Source organism: Poecile atricapillus, chromosome 20, assembly GCF_030490865.1.
Source record: "Poecile atricapillus isolate bPoeAtr1 chromosome 20, bPoeAtr1.hap1, whole genome shotgun sequence".
In the NCBI taxonomy this organism is placed as follows: domain Eukaryota; kingdom Metazoa; phylum Chordata; class Aves; order Passeriformes; family Paridae; genus Poecile; species Poecile atricapillus.
This window is the reverse complement of record NC_081268.1, coordinates 4,228,061-4,249,322: the sequence shown is the minus strand read 5'-3', so window position 1 is coordinate 4,249,322 and position 21,262 is coordinate 4,228,061. Positions and strand designations below refer to the sequence as shown.

General features: G+C 52.2%; 1 protein-coding gene across 1 annotated transcript in view; it reads right to left on the bottom strand.

The window, feature by feature from the left end:
- Positions 1–1,990: 1,990 nt before the first annotated feature.
- Positions 1,991–21,262, bottom strand: part of VAV2 (vav guanine nucleotide exchange factor 2) — a 122,374-nt gene continuing 103,102 nt past the window's right edge. The window contains exons 9-27 of the mRNA XM_058853623.1: positions 20,309–20,408; positions 18,976–19,071; positions 18,191–18,259; positions 15,974–16,060; positions 15,077–15,162; positions 14,702–14,834; positions 13,513–13,622; positions 12,699–12,800; positions 12,513–12,601; positions 11,763–11,779; positions 11,412–11,433; positions 10,160–10,287; positions 9,909–9,983; positions 9,309–9,361; positions 8,525–8,641; positions 8,320–8,407; positions 8,112–8,235; positions 5,084–5,238; positions 1,991–4,424 (exon numbers count right to left, since the gene is read on the bottom strand). Of these exons, the coding sequence (XP_058709606.1) occupies positions 4,377–4,424; positions 5,084–5,238; positions 8,112–8,235; positions 8,320–8,407; positions 8,525–8,641; positions 9,309–9,361; positions 9,909–9,983; positions 10,160–10,287; positions 11,412–11,433; positions 11,763–11,779; positions 12,513–12,601; positions 12,699–12,800; positions 13,513–13,622; positions 14,702–14,834; positions 15,077–15,162; positions 15,974–16,060; positions 18,191–18,259; positions 18,976–19,071; positions 20,309–20,408 (1,699 nt within the window). The 3' untranslated portion in view covers positions 1,991–4,376. The remainder of the gene's footprint in view (positions 4,425–5,083; positions 5,239–8,111; positions 8,236–8,319; positions 8,408–8,524; positions 8,642–9,308; positions 9,362–9,908; positions 9,984–10,159; positions 10,288–11,411; positions 11,434–11,762; positions 11,780–12,512; positions 12,602–12,698; positions 12,801–13,512; positions 13,623–14,701; positions 14,835–15,076; positions 15,163–15,973; positions 16,061–18,190; positions 18,260–18,975; positions 19,072–20,308; positions 20,409–21,262) is intronic.

Below are 21,262 nucleotides of genomic sequence, written 5' to 3'. Positions count from 1 at the left end.
AGCCCTTCACCAAGCTCAGGATGGACAGAGGGGAAAGTGGCAGCTCCTGCAGCCCCTCTGAGCCCTGATGGAACTCCAGAGCAGGAATGAGGGGGGTTATTTTTTGGGATGGCCAGTCCAGCGTGGAGGGAGCGTGCACAGTTCCATCTCCCCCTGTAATTTTTAAGTTAATTCTAAAATTGAGCAGCGCCGTGGTTCAGGCACCAGCTGGAGTTTTCTAGGTCACAGCAAACGTGGTTAATGCAGGGCTGAGCCAGCCAGGCGTGCTGCAGACTGTCAACATTTCCTCTGCCACCTCATCAGAGCTGTAGGCTCAGTCTGCCCCACAACCTCAGTCTGGGCAACACCAGCAGCACCTGACCCTGAACTAAAAGCACCCAGATCTCAGAGTCCTGCTGGGCAGAGCTGTCCTGAGCTCTCCTCTTGGCCACCCCCTGCCTCAGTTTCCCCAGCTGATGGCGCAGCCATTTGGACACTGTTTTTGTGATGCCCCAGGCTGGGCTGGGTGAGCTCACCCCCAGAGGGGCACAGGGAGGTGGCCACGCTCTGGCTGGTGGCCACGGGGCTCAAGGGGCCAGGGGAGGTGGCTGTTCCACTGTGACAGAAGCTGCTGCTGGCAGAGGGCAGCCAGCAAACACAGCCACCCCACGCCGTGCTTGCTCTGAGCCCCGCTCACGGGGGATTTTGTCAGCAGCTGCCCTTGCTAGGGGGAAAATCAGAGTAATAAATAAGACCCCGTGCCTGGAGTGTCCCCCCAGTCCTGGGACAGGCCAGGGGCTGCACAGGGCTGGAGCCAGCTGTGCTGGCTGGAATTCATTCTCCTGTTAATGCCCCTGGAATGCTGCTCCTGCTCTGGTTACTGCACCTGGCCATGGCTGGGCAAGCTGGATCAATGCCCCATTTATTCCTGAGCTGGCAGAGCCTGCATTGGAGCAAGCCCCAGGAGAAGATTTTGGCACAAAGCTGAGTGAAGCCACTGAGGAGGGACACACCTGCCAGCCCCAGCCACTCCCCCCCAACAGGAGTGATGTCCCCAGCCCTGGGCTGGCAGGGATGTCCCCAGACACAGGACAGAATGGGAAGGGATTTTTGCAGTGCCCAGCTCCTGGTTCCAGACTCCAGGGCTGTGTTTGGCAGCCCAGCTGTGCCAGGGCCAGGCTGAGACTCATCACCAGCAGGGGAGGGCCCAGACACCAAAACCTGCAATTCCATACCTGGTGAATGTTGCAGAGATTCCCTTAGACCAAAGAGCCACGAGGAAAGAGTTTATCCCAGGCAGGGTCAGCACCTGGACCAAAGCTTAACACTTGGCTGGGCAGCACCTTCCCAAACCAGCATCCAAAATTTAGTGCCCAGCCCACATCCTGATTCTCCAAGGAAAACCCCTCTGCTCATTGCTACATCCCCTTCCAGCTGACCCTGGGAAAAGTGAAGCACTAGGGACTCCAAGGGTGGAAAAAATTAATGTTCCTAATTAAATGACATAGCAGGACATCACATCCCTGCTCAAGGGGAAGCCTCTTGAACACCTCAGGATTTTTAAGCACCTGTGCAACTTGTTTATTGCTCTGGAATATGCTGCTGCCTGCAGGGCCAGGTGGGATTCTGGAATATGATATTCAGGGGTGACTAAAAGCCATGGAAAATCAGCCTCTTTCTTTCACCCTGCAGGGGCTCAGCTTGGAAAAAGAGAGGATTCACAGGAAAGCTCCTGGATAGGACAACTGCACGAGTGGCAGCTGCTCCAGGAACGAGGAGGAACCTGACAGGCACCCCAAGAGGGATCTACTCCAAATTTAGGAGGGGTAAAAACACTGTTCATGCCAGGAATGGGGAAGGATCTGTCCTTGGGAGCACCCGTCTTCCCTGGATGGGCAAAGCCCTGAGTCCCAGTGCAGCCAAGGGGGTTTTAGTGACAACGACCCTGACAGGACCCTGAACCCCCTGGCACATTAAAAACCATGGCTGGGAAAATAAAACCTATCAGCAAAATTACACTTTATTTTATTTTTTTTTTTTTTTTCTGTTGGGGAATTTACTTTGATGAATTGTAACTTAAAAAGGCCTGGAAAAACCACATGCAGAAGGGTTTCTAAGTAGCAGCTAAAGTTTCTATTCCAGCATTACAAGCTATTCCAAATGATTTCCAAATTCCCAGCTATAAACTATTCCATTAAACAAACAGTTTTATCTTTAAACTCCCTCCACCCTACCCCAGTTAGTGCAGTGCAAAGGAAAAACCCAAGGAATTTACATATTATTTTCCAACGTATCCCATTGCAATTCCAAATGACCTGCGAAGAATTAAAATAATACATACAATTTTCTCGCCATCATAAAAAAACCCAAACATTTCCCTTTCTTATTCACAGATATATTTGTGGCAAATGGCTGAATAATTACTTACAAACAGAACAATCTCTTTTTAACAAGTTTCTTACACCAGTAAACACAAGAGGGAGAGCTCTCTGGGGGAGGGGTTTTGGCAGGGCAGGCAGAGGGTGGGGGTCCCTTTGGGGTGTAAGGGACAGAGGTGCCCTGGTCCCTGGGACAGGGCTGTGCTCTCCCCAGATGATGCCCTTACAAAATTGGCCACGTTAAACAGGAGGGGCTGTAAGGCTTTAGGATCTGAGGCAGAACAGGAGGCAGCAGGAGTTTGTGTGTCCCACGCACCCAGCACAGCCTCTGGAATGGGGATGGGACCCTCTGCTCTGCACAGGAGCAGGGAATTGTCAGCTCCCTGCTGGCTGCTCCCCTCAAGCTGAGCGTGGAGGGGCTGGCTGGGAGAGGTTAGCACCAAACAGTACCTTGGGAATGCCCTGAGCCCCACGTTCCTGTCACCTCCCTGCTGCACCCCCGTGAGTGGGGGCACCCCCACAGCTCCAGGAGGAACAAGGGAGCAAAGCAGGGTGGCTCTGGGCTGGCCACTGAGCACCAGCATGTAATTCCCAAGTTAGCATCATTTCCTTGCCCTTGAGAGGTCCAAACTCTTCCATTTCTTATCCCAAACGTGGTTCTTCTGCTCTGTTTGCAGACCTCATGCCAGGGCAGCAGCACTGCTCACCCACCCAGCACTGGCATCTCCCAGACTTGCAGCAGGATCCCACAGCAGGGACATGGTGCTGCACAGCAGGACCACCACAAATCCCAGGGGAACGACATCAGGGCATGAAAGCACCAGCTCAGAGTGCCACGTGTGTTCAGAGAGGAAGCTCCTGGGGCTCAGATACAGGGGAGTTGTTCCCTATCACGCTCCCAGACATGGATTTTATTGTATTTGCACTTTGGGAAGGGCAGACTCGGACAGAGGGTGCTCAGGACACAGTGGAAATGTCACAATACATAGATCACCTTTACTTGACAGCAGCAGCAGGAACAGCCTGTGGGAGGAAGAGCGGGGGGCAACGCTGCCAGCCCCCAAAAGTGCACAGAGCTGGGAAGAGGAGATGCTTTCACAGCTCAGGGACACGATTCAGGACTTGATACTGTAAGCCCTTATTCAGGTGGGTTTGCCCTGAGCTCATGAGGTGGGATTTATCACAGCTGCAAGGAAAATCAGCCTGGCTCAGGACTGCCAGAAAGGAGAGGACAGACCCAGGGATATCCTCTGCAGGTACCTGGTGCCTTGGTGGCCCCTGAAAACCTTGTATGGAGCACATCTCCAGTCCTGCAGTGCAGTGATACCTCCTGCTCACCAGTGGGACCAGTCACCCCCCTGGGCAGCCCCCTGCCAGCAGCAAGGCTGGTGGGACTGAGTAAAGAAAATGGGATTGGGGGTGCCAAAATGGCTCTTTCCCCTCCTGGCTGACCTGAAGGTCCACTTCCAACCTACATCTGAGGGTCAAAATGGTCACAACCCTCTCCTCCTCCCAGGCCAGGTGTCCCCACCCTGCCCCTTGGCCTGGCCCATGGCTGCCAGGGCCACTGCCAAAATCCTGACCTGGATAAACCACCTGAGTGGTGTGGCAGGGGGTCTGCATCGTCTCCTCGGGGCTCCCTCCCCTGGAACACCCCAAATTCTCACCCAGGCACAAAACCTTCAGCCTCACCCTTGCACCACCATCCCCACAGTGGCTTTTCAAAGCCCTTGACAGAAGAGGGGTGTGGCACCCACACCCCCGTGGGCGCCCCAGAGTCTCTGAGCTCTGTCCAAGCAGGGAGAGCGCGGCTCTCCCGGGGCTCCCCCGCAGCTGCTCCTCCAGCGCCATCCCACAGCCCATCAATCTTCTGTACACGGAATGGGGGCAGCCTGGACGGGTTGGGGTGCTGAGGGGCTGCAGGGGCAGTCCTGGGAGGTGTCCAGCACGGGGACAGTGCACTCGGGCTGCAGCCGCTGCCTCTGGGCGCTCGACGACTTCCACCAAGCACGGCCGCGGTCACTGCACCCCCTCCTCCTCCACGTACGTCGAGGGAAACCAGCCCACCTGTGGGGGGACAGGAGAGGTGAGCTGGGCAGCTCAAGGGACACAAAACCTCTTGGAGTGCAAGGATTTGGACAACCCAGGCACAGGGTGGGGCTGTTGGGATGTCCTGTGCAGGGCCAGGAGCTGGACACCATGATCCTTGTGGGGCCCTTCCAGCTCTGTGATTTTATGAGAGAGCTCCTGTCCTGTCACTGGGATTGTTCCCCTGCCATGAAGTGCTGTTCCCAGTCCTGGATGTGCCAGATCCCGATGGTGGGAGCCATCACCCCAATTTGGGAAGGAGCTAACTCCTGTACATCACTTTGGACACATTGCTTGCAAGGGAAAAGGACAGGCAGAATCTGTCTCTGGTGCTACAAAAATCTGTGGGATGCTGGTTTTCCCAGGGTGCTGAGCCTCCCTCTGCAGAGCCAGCATACATCCCCCCATGGGCAGGTTTAGGGAAGACCAGACCCTTCCACCACGTGCTCCCATCCACCTGTGTGCCCTGGATATCACTGTCACAAAGCACCAAAGCACAGGGGTGGTTCTCAGGAGGTGACAGCCCACCCAGAACCCAGGAAAGAGCGAGAGGGCGTGGGACACACACCCTTCCCTTTGCCAGCAGAGAGGATATCCCACTGCAGGAACAGGATGGGAATTTCTCTGGATGCACTCACCCTTCCATTGGTTTCCCCCTTCCACCAGCCCTGGTCCCCTCCAATCCTGCTGTAGATCTTCACCACGTCCCCCTCCCGCAGCGACAGCTCTCGCATGTCCCGCGCCGCAAAGTTGTACCGTGCCACCGCTGTGCCTATGACCCGGGGGGTGAACACTGCCAGGGGACAAAGCACAGGGGGTCAGGAGCAGCCCCACGCTGGCTGAAGCCTGGGAAAAGCTTGGTGAGGTTCAACCTGGGTTTTCCACCACGGCACTGAGAGCTGGAGCCGCTCAGATGGAGGGGTGGCATCACCTGAGCTGCTCAGCACCGCACGGGGCGGGTGGTCGGGGTTAAATTGGGTTCCTGCTGGGCTTTGAAGGGCTCTGCGGGCTTGGGAAGGCCCTCTCTGCTAGACAGGGGCTTGGTGGGGATCACTGGGGTGAAGGGCACTTTTGTGAGGTGGTGAAAGGAAGGATTTCATAGGAATACACAACCATTAACAAAGAAATCACAGAAAAATCCTGTTCAGCTCTCAGTCTCAGGTCTGGCTGCCACACATCTCCCAGCATCTGATGGAACCACTCTGTAAATCAACTTGGATTTAAGCTACTTCAAAAACAGAGTTACTGGGAATGGATTCTCCTAGAGGTGTTCAGTGAATCCTGTGTGCTTTGCCATGAGGAGGAACCTAACCTGGAACCTCCCTGCTCCTGTCCCTGCCAGGGAGCTCGGTGCCATTAGAGACCAAATGGCACCAAACCCTAACACCAACCAGCACCTTGGGATGAGGAGATAACCCAGGAGCCATCCTGGGAGCTGACCCCACCAGCACAGCCCCAGCCCTGAGGATCTCCATCACTTCAGGCAGGGGATGCTCAGGGGAAGCACAAGGAGGGGGGAGGCAGGAGCAGCACTCAGCATTTCTGCCCCAAGGTCTGGGCATGGGGAAAAACACTGGAGAACAACAGTGGAGGGATGGGATGGGTAGAGGAGGAGAAAAATGCGCTTTCTCTGGAGTTCACAAAAAAGAAATAAACACCCTGAGGGGTCGTTGTGTTTTACTCCCCTCTTTCTTCCAGGATTTCCAAGGGTTAATTTCAACTATAAAAGCGTACAAACCAAGGTTGAACGAAGTTTGAGGGAAAGCTTTGCCCAGGTTTTCAGCTCTTGGGGTGGAAGGAGATGAGGATGGCAATGGAGACAGTTTGGACACACAATGTGTGATCACTGGAGGGTCTGTCCATCCTGGCCAGGCAGCCAGGCTGGAGAATGGACAGAAATCATGGCAGCTTTGAGCTCCTTCATCAGGACTTGCTCAGAACCCTTTGCTACACAGATCACTCCCTGCAATACTTTCTATGCAGTTAGAGAATCCCAAAATCCCAGATTTATGCTTGAAAAGTTAAGTGTTCTTCCCAAACACGGCACTGAGGAAGGCACATGTGGCTTTGCTGGTTATTTTCTCTGTCCAGCCTAAAGGAGAGACTGAAAGATTAAAACTTCAATGGGAAGAAAATCTGGCAGGATTTCGCTGTGATCCTACTGAGAGGGAGGATGAGCCTGGAAAGGCTGGGACAGCACTGGACTCTGTGCAGGGCCACTGAGCCCAAAACACTGAGCTGGCAGCACAGGTGTGGCCCTGTCCCCTCAGCAATGGGCTCTGAGCAGCCTCAGACAGCAGAGCTCAAACCCTGCAGGACACTGGGATGTTCTCCTGGAGGACAAGGACAGGGTGGGATGCTGATGCTCTCTGGGTGAGACACACGGGATAAGCGGGTCGAGCTTGAAGTACATCATGAGATCCCAAAGTGCTACATCCACTTTTTTTTTGTTGTTGTTATTGTTAATTTTAGCCCCTTTTCTCAAACAGCAACAAGTCCATCTCCTCCCTGCCTCGATTTTGGGGAGAGGGGGGAGTGCATTTTGCTGCCAACCAAGCCACGGTTAATTAACTTAATTAATTTATTTCCCAGGGCACCCCCTGAACTGCCTGTGGGGATGGAGGGACAGGGGGGACCCCGCAGATCCCACTGGTGATGGCTTTCAAGCTGGGGATGGTGGCAGGTCTCTCCAGCAGGGAGAGGCACTGGTACCTGACCAGAAGGGACTGGAGGAGCTCTGAGAAGAAAAGTTGAGGCCCTGAGGACTGAGAAAAGAAAAGTTGTAGGAAGCGCAGGAGGCTGCAAAGAGGTTAGAGAGAAACAGAAAGAGGCAGAACACACATTAAAAAGGAAATAAAAATAAAATATTATAAGGCACAATGCTTTAAAAGCTGATGGAGGCATACAGGGCAAAGCATGCAGAGGGTCTTGTGCAGGGGCTCGGAGCTGGGACAGCTGAGATAAGATCTGGCCACAGCCCCACAGCCATTAGGGGCTCAAAATTCATCCTAGGGTTATATTTAATGCAGGAAGATCTTTAACCAACTTTTAAAACCCATCTTCCTTTGGTATTCTTTTCTAAATATAGCATGGAGAAAAATATTTAAAAGTTATTATTCCCCACAAAGCAGTTAGTTCTGCACTCAGACTTTTGGACAAAACATCTTGCATTATTGCACCTTTTTCGTCCCATTTATTTTGATTTTTCCTATTTTGTTTTTCTTTTAGACACAGACTTACCCTTTCACCCATCACCTCCATTAAAGGAGTCCCACTGGGATTCAAACCACCACAAGTCACACTGGAACCGGATCCATTAAAACACAAAAATCCCACGTGGATGGGAAAGACAGGATAAATCCCACAAAGTGAACATCACAGCCCTGCTCCCAAGCAGAGGGTGGGCAAACCACAGGGTGAAAAACCTCAGGAGGGGAACCAGCCCATCCCAGCAAAAACTGTCCCTGCAGAGAGCAGCACATCCAGCTCTGCCAAATCCCCCTGATCTCTGGTGAGGCTCAGCCTGAAAATGCCACCAGCCCTGAAGAACTTCTCTGCAAACTGAGGAGCTCAAGCCCTGCAGTGAAGCTGTAAATCCCTTCATCCAGTGCTGCTGCAGCTGGCTGGAAGGGGCAGGTTTTGCAGGACAGCCAAGCTGGGTTTTACCTGGGGAGCGGGTGAAGGTCCTGGAGGTAGAGCGCTCCCGGGATTTGTAGGGATACTTCAGGGTCGTGTCCAGCTGCTTGAAGCTCTCCTTCAGCGAGTGGCTCTGGTAGTACTCAACCAGCTCCTGGGAAGGAAGGAGAGGCACCTGGCTGTCTCTGCCACACCCTACACATCTTGCAGAGTGCTACAAGGAGGGGAAAAAACCCACCAGCAAGCTTTCAAACTTCTTGGCTTCTGTGATGTGAATCCAGTTGTCCTTCTCCACCACCTTGATGTGCTTCACCTCCTCGTTGAACCTGCCAATGACAGAAAAGACACTCAAAAAAAACCACAGCCAGCTGCTCCAGCCCTGGCTGGTCCTCTGTGAGTGAGGAACACTGAATTCTTCAATTCCTAAATGGGGAATTACTCACTTAATACTGATGGCAAAGCGCTCAGCCTCAGCCGGCCGCTCCCGGATCAGGTAGGTGCCGCTGACGTGAGATTTGAGCAGGTTGTCCGTCTGATGCCTCTCCATGTTCCCTGCAAACCTGAGCCCAGAGGTTAATTAGTTCATTTAATTCATTAAAATGAACTCAGATCTTTAAACAGGCATGTTTTGGACAAAAAGAGACATCTTTTTTAAAGGCGTGAAGGTTGGAGGTGCAGAAACATCAGAAATATCCTGAGCAGGAAGGAAAGTGCCCTGAGATACACAAGAAGCTGCTGAGCCACTGAACCACACAGAGGGTGGCCTCTTCCCTTTGAAGCACCTGACACCTGGAAAAACTCACTAATTGGGAATCAGTCTCCAGGTTAATGAGGCCTCAGCAAGAGCTGGAGAGCAGGGATAATTGATATCCATGAATTTGTAAACCTGGCTGGAGTTGGAGAGAAGGAGCAGCAGGTAAGCCAAGCACAGCCTCTCCTGCCAAGGCAGGAGTTGCCTCCTTCCTCCCACAATCATTTTCCAGGCACAGAAAATGGGAAGAGAAACCAGCATCTCTCTTTTTGCCTCTGACCCTCTCCATCGGTGAAGAAATCCCCACAGCTGCTGCCAAGGCTTTCAACCCCCAAACACCACCGTGGCAGCTGCTCCATGGCCACATTTCTGGATGCACAGCACTGCTGGTCTGCACTTGGAATTCCTTACTGGAGTGGATTCCTGAGCAAGTACCAAGCAAAAGGCAAGGCTGGTGTCTGTCTCTGCCCACTCACCACGGGTACGCTGTGTAGTCGATCTCCCGCGAGGGCGGCCGGCTGTTGGGGGGCTGCAAATTGAGAATTGCTCATTAGTGACCAAGCAGCAGCTCCTCAGGCTGTGGATCACGTGTGGGATGCTCCTCTCCATGGGAGGCTTCCCTCTGCCAAGCCATCCCTTGATTCTGGGCTCAGGCAGAGGAGGGCAGTGTTGTAGCTGAGCATTTCCCTCTCAGCTCCCAGCTGGGATGAGCAGACTGTGTTTGTTCATTTACCTGAGTGGTTTTTAATTGGGAAGCAGCTGACAACATTACAGCAAGCAGCTAAAAGCAATTAAAATAAACCAAATGCAGTTTTCCTGCACGGTGCTCCCGAGGCAGCCCTGCAGAGAAGGAACAGAGCTGGAGCTGACCATGCCAACCCAGCCTTGGGAACGGGGCTGGGACCACCCTGCCCTGACACCTGCACCCATGGGAGAGGGATCCACCTCCCCCATGAGGCAGAGGCCTCACTGGAGGTCCAGGGAAGGACTGAGGTCTTGAGGAGGCTGAGAAGAGTGACAGGGACAGCCCCACCAACTGCACCCCCCTCCAGCTCCATCTCCTCTCTGGCACTTACCCTGGCATCCACGGGGCAGGGTTTCACTGAGGAGCTGGGGAAATAACCTGACTTCTTCGTCTGGAGTAGCCTCCCCTGCAAAGCCAAGCTGGGCATCAGACTGGGAGCACTGGTGGCACTGGGCAGGGGTGGGGACAGGCCCCAGACTGCCTCCCAACCCCTGTGCCAGGAATGACCACAAATAAAAGGGAGAAGGCAGAAGTTGCTGGTTTAAAAGTTTCCAGGAGTTTCCCAGGAGGAATCACTCTCACCTCCCACCACGGTGAGTCGGGGTCCCCCCTCAGCAGCTCGATCACATCCCCAATTTGAAAGGTCAGCACTGGCTTCCCAGGAGGGGCTGGGTTTCCATGGTAATTCTGAACTGCCACCATTTTAGGACCTGGCAGAGAGGCAAAACAGTTTCACAACCTTGTCCCTGCTGAAAAAAAACCCAAACAAAACCACCCCTCCTGAAGTTACTCCTTATCCCCTGACCCGGCACAGCAGGCAGGATTTAGGGGCAGGAAACATGAAAGCAGAAAGGAATGGTGTCCACAGTGAATGTTCTTGGCTCCTGCAGTTACATGCATGATTGAGTTCTCTGAGCAAAAATAAACCCTGGAAGGACCCAGCCAAGCTGAAGCTCCAGCTCCCAGCCCTGCAGCTGGACTCCCCGAGGCAGAGGAGCTCTTGCCAGGCAATGCCTGGCCAGCACCAAGCCCTGCCAGGCTCAGCAGTGACACTGCAATTGCAAAAGGGACCAGTGAGACACTGAATATCAGCTGGACCTGGGACTCAAACACCCCTGAAGCTCTCAGTCAAAGTCCATTTGTCTTGCCAACACGTTAAATGAACATCCCCCACAGCACCAAACCCACAGTGTTTATCCTTAAAATGCCTCCCCACCTCTGCCTCTCCCCTCCCAGCAAGAGCGCTCTGTGCTTGTTTTGTTGTGGTTTTTTTTTTTAATCACAAATTTGATTCAGGTTTCTTTTTGCCAGGCTTGGCTTTCTTTCCATCAGAAACAGCACAAAAACAAATTGTTCCTCTCCTTTGAGCCAGAGCAGGGGCAGGGCAGCCCCTGAGCTCTGTCCAGGCAAGTTTTGAACACAGGAAGGTAAAAGTTATTGCAGTAACCTTTGTTGACTGATGGCCCATCAGAGACCCTGAGCACAGTGAACATGCCAGCAGGAGGATGCTCCCCATCAGCAACAAATCTCCCTGCCAGAACATGCCTGGGCTGCCCTGAAGGTTGGTTTGGCACCAGGATGTTGTGCCAGGCTCTCCTTGGTCACCAGTGCAGTGGGCAGAAGCTTTCCTGGCCCAGCAGGAATTGTGTGGCAGCAGGGACAGGAGGGATCCCAGTGCCCCATTGCTGCCCATGAGGGTGCACAGGACCTTTCTGCAGGTACTAAAGCTCTTTCCTGCTTTTGGAAGGAGCCTCCCCCTCCCACACACTCAGTGTTGGTGATTCCTGCAGCCACAACCTCTCCCTGCCCTCCTGTCACACAGCAATGCCCTTACCAGGTCCTGCTCCCAGGGAATCCTGCAAAGAAAGAGGAAAAAGACTCAGTGAGGAGACATCAGCATCAGTTCTCCCTGCAAGCACCCACCTGATGCCACTGGGATGAGAAAACCTCTCCCCAAATCTCCCTGGTCCCCCCCAGCCCATGGTGCTCACCCCAGGTGGGTGCTGGCACCTCCTGAGGGCTCTGCTGCTGCTTCAGCTGGGCCAGTTTCTGGCCACTGGCCCCCAGTCCTGCCCCACAGGTTGCTGGGACCCCTTCTGAGGCCAGTGCTGGATCTTCCCAGGAGCTGCCCACACCCAGACTGAACAAGGACACAGGGGGTGAGGAAAAGGGCCAAACCACTTACCTGCTCTGCTGAAGAACCTGCATGAGAAATGGTGGGACAAGGGGTTAATTTAACAGGCAACAAACCCCATTTTCTGTTTCTCCCTAACAAACCAGTGTCAGGGGGTGAACTCGATGCAGGAAGCCCACAGGCAGAGGTGGGGTCACTTGAGTAATTTCTCTGCTCCAGGAAGGCAAGATCTGGGGAGGGACTGCAGCCAGACAGGGGCATTTCCTCACTGCCACAGAATTCTGCACTTTTGTTTCTTCCTCCCTCCAGTCCCCGCTCAAAACCTCTCCAAAGCCACCCTGTGACACCTCCTGGAGCATCACCACAGTTCTGCCCTGGGTGAGCACAGGTCAGTCCCAGCTTTGCCCAGTTTAGACCAAGGACACAAATTTTTGCTGTACTTTGAGACATTTGGGGTCCAGAGAGGAGCCCTCTCCTCATCAGAAATGTTCTCCCTGCTGTGGACCCTCCTGCTTTCACTGTTAAAATGATGAAGAACTGATCATCTCTCTCCAATGCCCACCCACTGCACGGAGCTGCTGTGATGCTCTGCCATCCATGGGATGCAGCTCTTTGTTTTGGGGAGTTTTGGCTGCTTTGTTTGTATTTTAAACCACCAGCCAATGTGAATTACAGCCTTGGCACATGGGTGGGAGCATTGCATTTTGTACTTTTTTATGTGTTAACAAACATCAGTGCTTTATGGAGTGAATTTCTCAGATCACTCACGTGCAGCAATGAGCTGCTCGTGAAATAACTCACCCATCTTGCAGGGAGGAATAATCTCCAAGCACTCCTTGTGAGCACCTGCCCCACATTTGGGACAAAGATAGCCCTGGTAGAAGGTTCCTCTGTGCCAAAAGAAAAAAGAAATTCAGAAAATCCTAATCCAGCCCCAGCTTTTCTTTCCATGTTTTACAGCAGAACAGCAGGAAGGTTGCTGCTCACCTCAGGAACATCCTGCAGGCTTTGCAGTTGGTTGTCTTCTCAAATGTGTACATCTGGAAGTTGTGGTGATTTGCATTGGCTTTCTCTGGCTTTATGTTGGACCTGAAGGGAAGGACCTGGGTGTTACCAGCCTGTCCCCAAGGGGCCCTTGGCATTTCAGTCCCACTGGACACCACAGGGACAGACACAAAATCCAGTGTGAGAGGAGATCAGGGCTCGGCTGTGCAGAGAGGATTTTGCCCATTTCCTTCCCCTGGGATAGGAGTCATGGATTTGGCCTGAGTCAATCCCCATCCCAAGCCCTGCTCTGCTCAGGACCAGGTCCTGCAGCACCACCCTCCCTCCTCATCCTCCTCCTGCTCCAGCCTGGTGCTTCCCCATGGCCCAGCCATGGGTGAGATGTCCTTGCAGAGAATCACAGAAAGGTTTGGGTTGGAAGGGACACTTAAAAACACCTTCCACTATCTCAGGTTGCTCCAATCCCCGTCCAGCCTGGCCTGGAACACTTCCAGGGACGGGGCAGCCACAGCTTCTCTGGGCACCCTGTGCTAAGGTTTCCCCACCCTCACAGGGAGGATAATTGATTTTATCTCAATTTCAGAGGTAAAATCCAGTTTCAGAGATGCTCTGGTGGGGAGGCTGAGAGAACAGTTCCAAGCTCCCTTTGCACAGGGACTCATCCAGCAAGCCCACACGAGCTCCCCCATCTCAGGTTTTGCTAGCAGAGTTTCTCTTCAGTGACCTGATGGCCCAAGACACTTTTCACCCACACCTGCCACCTGCACCCAGGGCTAGAGCAGCCACTCATGCTCACATGGCCATTTCAAACTGCTCCATCCACTTCCTCTTCATCTCCTCTGTCTTGCAGAAGAACTGGAAGCCCTGTTTTCCCTGGAGGTGGATCAGGTAGAAGCCGTATGACCACTGCAAGAGAAAAGAGAGCTGCTCTCCCAGCAGAACACACCACACTTCCACTCACACCCCCCAGCCACCGCTCTGAGTGCCTGTCCCTGCCCCTTCTGCTGAACCATGGCCAGGGAACAGCAGGGGAGGAGGAAGGAGAGCCCCCTGCTCCTCTAACACACCCCAGTTAATGGTGCCTGAACCCCCCTGGTGCTGTGCACTTGGATCAAACAGCATTTCACGGTGGCAGATGAGAGAACCCAGATTCTTCTGCTCCACTGGATCCTGCCCAGCCATTCTGTCTGTGGCTGACAGCAAGTGACAGCCCAGGAGGAACATCTGACCTGCCCCCTGCACATATGCTCAGCCTGTCTGCTCACCACACTGCACACAAACACACCACAGCCAAGGGGGTGCTCTGCTTACCATTTTTCCGTGGGACTAGAAAGCATAGGAGAGCAAAGTGGAAATAGATTTCATTAAAACACAAAGCCAGCAGCATTCCCTCAGCAGCCAAGTGGCAAAACTGGTTATTCTCACTCCAGTGTCCCCTATCCCATCTGCACCACAGCTCTTCCCATGGCATGGAGGTGGGTTAAGCTAACGAGGCTCTGCTAAAGCAAGAGCTGGGAGGTTTTTCCTCCATGGCTGCAGAGTGAGCATCAAACCACAGGAAAATTATGTCCCTTCAGTGCTTTGAGTGCCAATTTTGGCAGCCTGGTGTGCAAAGCTGCCTTTCCAGGCTCCTCCACCCTGCAGCTTGTGGGAGAAAGAACATCCTGGACCTTCCCTCCCTCCCTCCCTGCCCTCTTCTCCTGCCCATCTGATGTTTGCAGCCTGACACTGGGCCAGAAAGCACAGAGCAGCTTCCTCCCTCCTAATTCCAACCATCCCAGCCTCCTCAGGGCTGTTCTGCCAGGACCCAGGTCAAGGATCCAGCCCATCCCCACATTAATAAACATTTTCCAACACTCTTTAAGGCGGCCCTGAAAGCTGAGCATTTATTTTCCAGCTTTTTTCTATTTTAAAAGGCTAATGGGAACATACTACTCTGAAACAGCTCCAAAATGCTCTCCAGAGCTAATCCTTGGTCTACCTACCTTCTTAATGTCCTTGTTATTCATGGGGTCATCAGTCATCTTGTGGAAGAGCAGCTCAATAATTTCCTTCAGCTCATAATTGTATCCTTTCCTCTTGCAGACGATCACCACTTTATCGAATAAAAATAAATACCTGCCCAAAGCGAGCAAATGAACCCAGTCAAACACCTCGTTAAAAAAAATTCAAGGGGAAGGATTTGGAAGGCTCTGAGGAGCTCCCCAGGCAGTGCTGCTCAGTGCTGGAGCTCTGCTGAGATTTCACATCGATGCTGGGTTATGTCAGTGAAATTCCAGGCAGTAATGAAATAAATGAGCTCAAGAGGAGTCGTTTACAGGAGGGCACGTTGAGTTTGGGGCCGTTCTGCTGGCACTCACCTGTCCTGCTTGGTGTGGTTCACTATGGAGCGCACCTTCAGCTCCCCGTCGATCTTCGGCCTCCCAAACTCCTCCAGCTTCACTTGCTGCAGGAAGCAAAGCAGGGCTCAGACACACAGGCAGCTCTGGAATGATGCTTTGGGCAGCTGGAAACCCAGAGCAGCCTGGATTGCACCTCCCCAGCCCCGCCTGAGGCTGCCAAAGCTCACCAAGGGGATGGAGGATGCTCCAAGGAGAGCCTGGACATCCAAACCCCTGCAGCTCCAGCACTGCCACCCCAGGGCAAAGCTCAGCAGTCAAAGCGCTTTTGCAAACCCTTCCCCACCTCCAATAAGCTATTCTTCTGAGGTTTCCACAATAATGAAGGATGCTGTCTCTGTTAAAAGTTCATAATTTCCAAGTGAAGTCCCCAGACCCAGCACCCCTCCAGGTCTGCACAGCAACGGGGCCGAGTGTTTGACACCTCTGGAGTTCGGAGGATGAGTTTCCCTTAAAATACCTGGTTGAGATTTTTGGGGATTCAGTGCCTTTTTTACATGAGCCTTTCTCCTCCCCTTTCAATTAACCTCTGTCCTCTCAAAAGCAAAAGAAATCCTCTTTTTAAATCGAAGCCAGATAGGCAGCTTGGGGAATCTTTGGGTCCTCCCTACACCAATAATGTGAGAAAAAGCTGGAGAAACATTTTTAGGGTAACACCAAAGAGAGAAGCCACCCCTCCATCCCAGCCAAAGCAGCTTTGTGATGAAGCATCCATCTCTGGACCATCAGCAAAACATGAGAGTGTCTGAACACACAGGGATCTTTCAGCACATCAGAATAAGCAGTAATTGCCAAAAAAACCCGAATCTGTTAATAACAATCAAATTAAACTGGGTTCAAGAGGATTTTCCAACTTACCAGGTTTTCTATAGAGCTCTGAAATTCACTTATTTTCTTCAAAGTCTCTTTGTCCCTCTTGACTTCATTGATGTACATGGCCAAGTCCTTAAAAAAAAGGGTGAACAGGTATTTTTATTTCACCAGTATTTTACCCAGGATGTCTCCCTGAATCCCTCAGGAATCTGAGCAGGACTCCAGCACAGCCTGGGACAGGTGAGGCTGCTGGTGCTCTCAGCACTGAGTTAGGCAGGTGCTGCAATGTTTTCCATTTCCCAGAAGATGGCAATGCACGAATCCAGCACAGCACGGTGATCCCAGAGCCCAAATTTTTATCCATCAAAGAGAAGGAACCATCCCTTCCACTGGAACAACTTTCAGAGGAGATTTTCTGTGCCTGTTTGCTTCTTATCTGCCCCCTCCTTGACCTCAACAACAGCTCTTGTCAACTTGGATTAAATCTGAACTGGGAATTTTTAAGACATCCCCCCCGGGTCAGAGCTCGCTCAGCTCCCCAACACAAGAAGGGTTAATCACAGCCCAAAATCACAGATCTTCATGACAATATTTGTAACATCACCAAGCCAGGGATGGCAGGTATGGTGATGAGAAATGACAACCAAAAGCCTTCTGAAGGAGGGAAACACAATCCCAGGGAAACACAGTCCCAGGATCAACCAGACTTGAAGTAACAAGGTGCAAATGTTGGCTGTGGAATTTCACTGGGAGCTGCCTTTCCCCCACCATCACTGGGAACTCAGTTCTGCATTCTCAGGCAGATGGTTGGTACCTGCACCAAAAAACCCCCACCACAAATGATTTTTTTATATTTTATTTTGTGCAAATCCCGCCCTTGCCTTGCAAAACCAACTACTCAAGCAAAATAAAAGGGAGCTGAAACCCTTTGGGAATGTCACTCCATCCACCCCCCTGCTCAGCTCTCACCCCAGACAGCAGCAATGTCTGCTGCCTGCCAGCACAGCAGACAGAAAGGCTGGACTTGTGATGAAAGACATCACTTGGAAGTTAAGCCTTGGTTTACAGATCAATTAAAACCTCACTGAATGGTTCCCAAAGCCCTCCGAGCCCAGTGTGGTCAGAACTGCTCCCACACTCTCCTGGTGATGGGGAGTAGAAGAGAGAAACCTCCCTGATGGTTATCAACATCTTCCTGCAGCAAATGCTGAGTCTGCAGCAGAGCCAGAGCAACTCTACATTTATTTTTCAGCGGTGGTGCTGGGTGATGAGGCCATGAGCAGGGTTTAACTGCTGTCACCAGGTCCAGCGTTCATCTGAGGCCACAGCAGCAGGCTGGGAATGCAACGTCCTTCAAACAACCTCAGCTCTACAGAGAGGCACACAGCAGCTCTGGATCCCTGGGCTGGCAGGGATAATGGCTGGAAAGGTCACCCAAATTATGTAAGTGCCTGGAAATGTAGCACCGTTACAAAAGCTGCAGCTCCGAGGTGGAAAACAAAGTGACCACAAGCACAGGGCTGAATCCTGAGGTGCTCTCCAGAGGAAAAACCTGGAGTTAATGAGCATCCTCCCATCAGCTTCTGCTGACACTGGATGTGGTGTGAATGTGTACGTGGGGAGACATTTCCTAGTCACAAAACATTTGGATGATTCTACAATTTGATTTTTTTTTTGTTGCTGATGGTTTCCCCGAGATTCTGGGGGCTCCGGCTAAAAGCTGAAAAAAAACAAAACTTTAAGGAAAGCAAACTGTTGATGCCAAAAGTCACCAATTGTTGAAACACATCTTCTCTTTAACAAAATAAAATAAAAATTGTGGATTAAAGGATTCCCACCCAGCACCTGGCTAACAGCACACAGGGAACGCTCCACACACGCAGGCTCCCATCGCTGCCATCCTCCCTGACTTGCTGATACCTCTGGAGCTCCTCCAAATCCCTCCCAGCAAAAACAAAAGCCAGATCTGGCACAGCCTCTGCACACACAACAGCAATCAGGGAAAAGTTGTGACTTTGTCAACAAACCCCAGCTGCCCCCGCTGCCTCGGAGGGGGACAGCAGTGACAAGGATGTGCTGTGAGGCCATCACACCAAATGGCAACCAGTACACACAGGTGTGGCCAAAAGGAGCAGACCTTGCCCTCCCTCAGGCTGTTCCTGGATGGCTTTTCCACCCAAAGTTTTGTTTTTCACAGAACAGAGGGATCCTGAGCTCTGCTGCACCCCAAACCCAGCACACCCCACTCTCAACCTCCTGTACCTGCATCGCCTCCAGAGCCTCCTTCAGCTGCTGCTTCTCTGGCCGGTCTGAGGAGTGGCTGAGCAGCTCCTGAAAAAGTAGAAATGAATATAAATAAAGAGTCTGGATGTGCTAGGAAAGATGCCCAGACCCTGCTTGCACCAGGCAGGGTCTGCCTGAGTGTTGGCAGGGTGGTGACAGGGATGTCAGGGTGGCTGCAAGCGTTCCAAGGGTGACAGAAGGGATGCCAGGGAGGTGGCAGGGATGCCAGGGAGGTGGCAGGGATGCCAGGGAGGTGGCAGGGATGCCTGGGATGCCAGGGTGGTGCCAGGGATGCAGGGATGCCAGGGAGGTGGCAGGGATGCCTGGGAGGTGGCAGGGATGCCTGGGATGCCAGGGTGACAGCAGGGATACCAGGGAGGTGGCAGAGATGCAGGGATGCAGGGATGCCCAGGCAGAGCAGGCAGCTGTGGCTGCAGGACAGGGAACACACCAAGGGCTGGTGCTTGAGAGATCTGTTACACAGAGTTGATGGGAGGAATTTCACACATAATCAGATTATATGCAAGCTTTTTTATATTCATTAAGTGCCTCTCATGGCTGGCAAGTGCAGAATTACCCTGGGTCACCGTACTTTAGGAGACAGCACAAATATTATGTTGTATTAAGTAGCTCTAGCAATTATTTTATTTGAAGGGGAATAAATATCCCAAGCCTTGCTCTGCATTTGGCAATGATTCACCCTCCACTGACAGAGGTGAAAGATGCTACAGCAGAGAGAGAAGTGCCAGTGCTGGAAAACTTACTTTCAACAGGAGATGATACTTCAAAACTCTTTGCATTGGAACCACCAGCAGATCTTGCAATTTGAATTTCCCATCCTGGACCTTCAGCGTGCATTCCTAGGAAGGAGATCAATAAATCAGCAGTGAGAAAACAACAGCTTCCCACCTAAAAGAAGCCTCCAAAGTCCTGAGAATGTTTGTTTGACCTCTGTAAACTCAGTTCTGATGCCCACAGACTTAGCTCCTTGTAGCTGCCCAGCCAGGGCTGGGCTCCCACCACAGAGGTTTATCAAGGAATTAATCCCAGGGGCTAATTTACCCTAAATTACAGCCACTGCCATGCAAATGAGCTGCTCCAGCCTAAAGAGATGCTGCTCATTGGAGCAGGAATGCTCTCAGAGCTGGGCCAATGTCAAATGAGACCCATTTGCCTCAGCCACCTCCTGGCTGGGCCAAGCCAAGGCAGCTGATTTGTGAGGGGCTGGCTCTGAGCACGCAGCCTGTGGCTCTGGAGTCGCTGATGAGCATTAAGTCATTAAGATGAGCTAATTGTGGTCTCAGGAAGTTTTGCCAGCGCTCCGTTCGCCCAGACCCATTTCAGTGATGTGAGGCTGGCTGAGCCCCCTGTGTGACCTGCCACAAGGGAGGGACAGACAGCAACAGGATGCTCCAGCCTTGATGTGAGACCCAGAGAGCACATTTGAAACAATTCCTAAGTGCAGTTTTGTCCCTGAATTGGGTTTGCACAGGGAATCAAAGCGCGTTTGCGGAAGGAGAGCTAACGTGTACAGACAGCCCGGCAAATTCCGATTAGCATCAAGAGCAGAGCAGGAATTAGAGCTGGATAAAAACAGCAGCTCAAACAATGCATCCCTTCCAGGGCTCCTTTGATTCCCTTAATATCTGGATCAGCCCCTATTCACACTGAGGAGGCCAGGGCAGGAACTCTGGTGTTTGCCTGGAGACCTGGGACGGCCTCTGACGGTCCCCGATGCTGCTGGTGGCTTTGGGAAAGCCAAAGGTGGGGATGCTTTGGGGATGCTCAGGGCCTGCACAACTCAAAGAACTTGTCCCAGCCAGCCCCAGTCAAATAAAGCCACTGGTTTGTTTTAACTTGGATAAACTCGGGTAGGAAGGACAGAGCGCAGGTCTGGTGAGGAGATAAGGGGAAAACAAAGGATCAGGACAGGACAACCCCAGCCTTGCTCCCTCTGTGGCAGCACAGACACACTGTCACACCCTTCTTCTCTTCTGCTAAATCAAACATTGCCCAGACACCATTCTCAGCTGCAGCAAATCCTTCCCAAAGCTGTGACAGGGGGTGGGGGGCAGCACCCAGCCCCTGCCCGCTCACCTCCACCTTCTGCCGCACGTCCTCCCGGCTGGCCAGGAGCTGGTTCAGGGTGTTCTGGGCATATTCCATGTGGCTGCAGTACTTGCCATAAATCAGCAGCCTGGAGAGGGGGAAATCACAGATTTAACTGGAAATGCTGGCAGTTACAAGGGGTTATAAAAGATATATAAATGTGTGTACAGCAAAAGGACGAGGCAAACAGTGATTCCCCCATTTAACTGCTTAGCAAAGTATAAACACTCCTTTACTGTGTGGCTTCTTGACATTTAAATTTTCAACATTTTAACATTTAGAAGTTTCCAGGGCACATGGAAGTGATTCAGCTCCTGATGAGCAGAAGGAGCTGGGTGGCAGAAGCAGAAGAGTCTGTTGTTGGAGGGTTAGATGCGATACCAGGATGAAATTTTTCCTTGTGAGGGTGGTGAGGAACTGTCAGAAGTTGTCCAGAGAATTTGTGGCTGACCCTGGAAGTGTCCAAGGCCAGGCTGGATGGGGCTTGGAGCAACCTGAGATAGTGGAAGGTGTCCCTGCCAAATGGGATGAATTTTAAGTTCCCTTCCAACCCGAACCATTCAGTGATTCTGTGATGAATCTATGTCACATTTTAGAATCATTCCTTCTTGAAAGAGCCACAGGGACCTAGAGATCAAGATTAATTGGGAAAAGAATGTTGTCAGAGCTTTTGGAAACACAGTGAAGCTCTGTATGGACACCCTGGGTTATAAATTTAAACACTGACAAAAGAGGGCAGTTTTGTCATGGATTCCCCCTTTTCCCTCACTTCCCTCATTAATCCTGCCTGACAGGTTTGGGTTTTCTCCCCCTTCCTGGCCATTAACTGTTCTGCTGCTGATAAGACACATCTTCCATCACAAACTCCAACCCATCCATTATTTGGGGGCCTCATCTCTCGATGGAGATGACCTGGGAACCACTGACCCAGCGCTGCTCCAT